Source organism: Alosa alosa, chromosome 7 (genome assembly GCF_017589495.1).
Source record: "Alosa alosa isolate M-15738 ecotype Scorff River chromosome 7, AALO_Geno_1.1, whole genome shotgun sequence".
Classification (NCBI taxonomy): domain Eukaryota; kingdom Metazoa; phylum Chordata; class Actinopteri; order Clupeiformes; family Clupeidae; genus Alosa; species Alosa alosa.
In genome coordinates this window covers 21,901,675-21,904,877 of record NC_063195.1, presented here as the reverse complement: position 1 = coordinate 21,904,877, position 3,203 = coordinate 21,901,675, and the positions used below count along the sequence as shown (strand labels likewise).

At 55.6% G+C, this 3,203-nt stretch overlaps 1 protein-coding gene across 1 annotated transcript in view; it reads left to right on the top strand.

Annotated features, from left to right (window-relative positions):
• Positions 1 to 299: 299 nt before the first annotated feature.
• zmp:0000001069 (galanin receptor type 3) overlaps positions 300 to 3,203 on the top strand; it is a 4,178-nt gene continuing 1,274 nt past the window's right edge. Inside the window, exons 1-2 of the mRNA XM_048248503.1 lie at positions 300 to 719; positions 1,504 to 3,203. The exon at positions 1,504 to 3,203 is cut by the window's right edge and continues 1,274 nt beyond it. Coding sequence (XP_048104460.1) covers positions 1,730 to 3,203 — 1,474 coding nt within the window. The 5' untranslated portion in view covers positions 300 to 719; positions 1,504 to 1,729. The remainder of the gene's footprint in view (positions 720 to 1,503) is intronic.

Here is a 3,203-nt window from a genome sequence, read left to right as displayed (position 1 = left end):
ATGTGAATGTAAACTAATTTGGTAGGTTATGGAGTGTTATTACACTGAACAGTCATCATCTGATCTGATTTGGAACAGTGCGAACACGGTCCATCAAATCTGCTTTTCATCTCCTCAAATTATCTTCTGATTTGGCGCGTGGCATTACACAAGGCTTGCCTATTGGTAGGCTATTCATTTTACCTGAACATTTTTCACTGGATGGACTTGAACCTTGAAATAACACTCAAAGACTGAACCCCTGTGTCTCGTTCATTCTACCTCTCATTCTTTCTCCAGTTCACCATAGCCTCCCTTGCTACGCATGCCTGTTCCAGCCGCGCATGAGGACTTGGATTTTTGGAGCGCTGGTTAAGCCTTAGAGCGACAATTACGCACGAGGAGGATTACCAGTGAAACATCTGTGATCCACATTTTCTAAATTAATTGGTTTATTTTTTTTATTCGGCTGTGGTGTGAGGCGAGCGGCTTTGCGTAGTTGTCTATCATAAGCATGGGCAACCAGTTGAACTTCTTCAGCGCGGAGATTTGCGCGCAGGAAAACCACAGTCGCGGTAATTGTACAGAAGGAACGAGATGGCTGTAACGGGCGATGTGAAACTACCACGTTTTGTTATGGAATTGTATGCAGTTACATTTTCTTCTCATACTGATAAAACAAGAGAGTAACTGGTTGAAGTTCGTGTTATTACCCATCGCGCTCCGTCGAGGCGCTTGAGGTATGATCTTATGGTTCATTTTACTGTTCAGTAATTCGACTATAGGCTACGATTAAGTTAAATTACATCTTTACATATTCAATGTATTCGAATATTCATGGAATAAAACAGTGGCTCTCCATGATACATTGTTTTACATTTGAAATCAGAAGATTTCTGTTAGAAGCAGAGGCTATGGATGAACTATGCAAGTGCATGTTGAAAATAATATTGTATACGAAAGAAAACAAATGATACTAACTTAATACATTAAAAAATAATATCATTCATCTATGATCTAGTGAGGCGAAATACTTAACTGCGATTGCGTGCTTGAATGAATTTCCCCATCCCATGATGTGCTCCGTCAGCCCAAAAGGCGCGCGGCAAAATTAATGTTACTTTACCAGAACAGCAATTGAGTCAGCAGTCCCTGGAGGGAAGCTAAACATAACCCAGCAGTAGGCCTACGCTGACACGAACTTTTAAGTCTTGAAAATGAGTCATCGTGGGAGGTAGCCGTTTGGTTAATTCATGTAACGCCAAGCGTTTGTGCTCCACTCTAGTGCGGTGGAACGAACCGGTCTTGTTTTCCGAGTGCAGGACGCTCGTCTTCTAGACCTATGCGGTAGGCAAACCTCGCTCGAGAACGCATAAATAAGTGAGAGGACGCGGAAAGCATTTCGGTGTTTCATTTGGGGATGCCGCGACATCTGTCTGCTGTCTGCTTTTAGGAAAGCCATGGGCAAAAGATCCCTGATTCTCTCTCTCTCTCTCTCTCTCTCTCTCTCTCTAAATATCTCAGGTGACATTTTGGACTTGCTCGGATTGATTCTGAAGGAGAGAAGATTGTGAGGGGTAGAGGGAATAGAGGGAACAAAATCTGAATAAGTGTGAATAAGACAGCACCTGGTGCTTGAAACAAGAACCACTTGAAGAAAGCAATGTAAGGAGCCGCTGTGATGACCTTACAACAATGGGATCAGTAGACTTCACCTCAAGCTCATGGTGAAGGGGCACCACCCAGCAGCATGAATCTGACTCAGGATCAGCTACTGGCGGTGTTGGGCCACCTGAACGCTGTGCAACCCCCTATCAATATCACCAACGATGACGACCGCTACAACCGCAACAACGAGGAGGCGGGACATCAGACGGACGACTTCAGCTTCCTCTTCCCGGAGGGAGGCGGAGCCGGCGCCCTTGAGTGGCAGCTGTTCCTGACCATCCACGAGCCGGGCACCATCGCGCTGACCGTGCTCTACTCGCTCTCCTTCCTGGTGGGCATGGCGGGCAACGTGCTGTCGATCCGCGTGCTGTGCGGCCGACGCGGCTCCGAGCGCCTGTCCAGCGTGAGCTCCACGCGCGTCCTCCTGGTCAACCTGGCGGTGTGCGACCTGGCCGTGGTGTGCGTGTGCATGCCGGTGACGCTGGCGAGCCGCATCTACGTGCCGTGGGTGTGGGGCGGCTTCCTGTGCCGCGCCGTCCCCTTCACGCAGGCAGTGTCCGTCGCCGCGTCCGTCCTGAGCCTGACAGTCATCAGCGTCAATCGCTACCTGAGCGTGCGCTGCCCGCTGCGCGCCCGCTCCCTCTTTACGCGCCGGCGGATCCTGGCGGCCGTGGCGGCCGTGTGGGCGGTGTCGGCGTCCATCTGCGCGCCGCTGGCCGTCATGATGCAGCTGGACGAGCTGCGTCTCCACGGGCTGCCCTCGGCGCTGCCCGTCTGCAGCGAGGCCTGGCCGCGTGCCCGTCTGCGCCAGGGCTACAACGTGCTGCTCTTCGCCGCCCTCTACTGCCTGCCCGTCTCCTTCAACCTGGCCGTCGGGTTCCTGACCGGACGCCGGCTCTGCGGCTACGACGACCCCCTCGTCCCCTCCTCGTCGTCCGCCGCCTCCTCCTCGGGGCTCGGCCGCTTCTGCTTCTCGGAGCTGGACCCACGCTCGCGGGCCCTCCACGCCGCGAGGCTCCGAGGCCGGCGGCGGATCGCCCGGCTGGTCCTTGCGCTCGTGCTGCTCTTCGCCGCCTCCTGGCTGCCGCTCTACGTGGCCGACCTGTGGCTGGACTGCGGCGGCTTCGGCGGCGGCAGCGGTGGCGGGGGGGAGGAGGGTGGCGGTCACCAGCCGCCCAGCTGGCTGCTCCAGGCGCGGCCCTTCGCCCAGTGGCTGGGCCTGACCAACTCCAGCCTCAACCCCATCTGCTACTGCCTGGTGGGCGACCTGCACCGCTCGGCGCGACAGCTGCGCGCGCGCTACCAGCAGCGCATCCTCACGCTCTTCGGCGGTGGAGGAGGAGGAGGAGGAGGAGGAGGTAGCGGAACCACCTCCCAGAGCGCCCCGGTCGCCGTCTTCAGCACTGACCCCGCCGACGGTGGACCGTCTCCGGCCTCCGCGCTCGCCCTCGCGTCCCTGCCCAAGATCTTCAGCTTCGGCCGCGAGGAGACGCTGGACACCGGGGAGAAGGAGAGGCCAGAGGAGGTGGAGGAGGAGGCAGAGGAGGAGGAAGAAG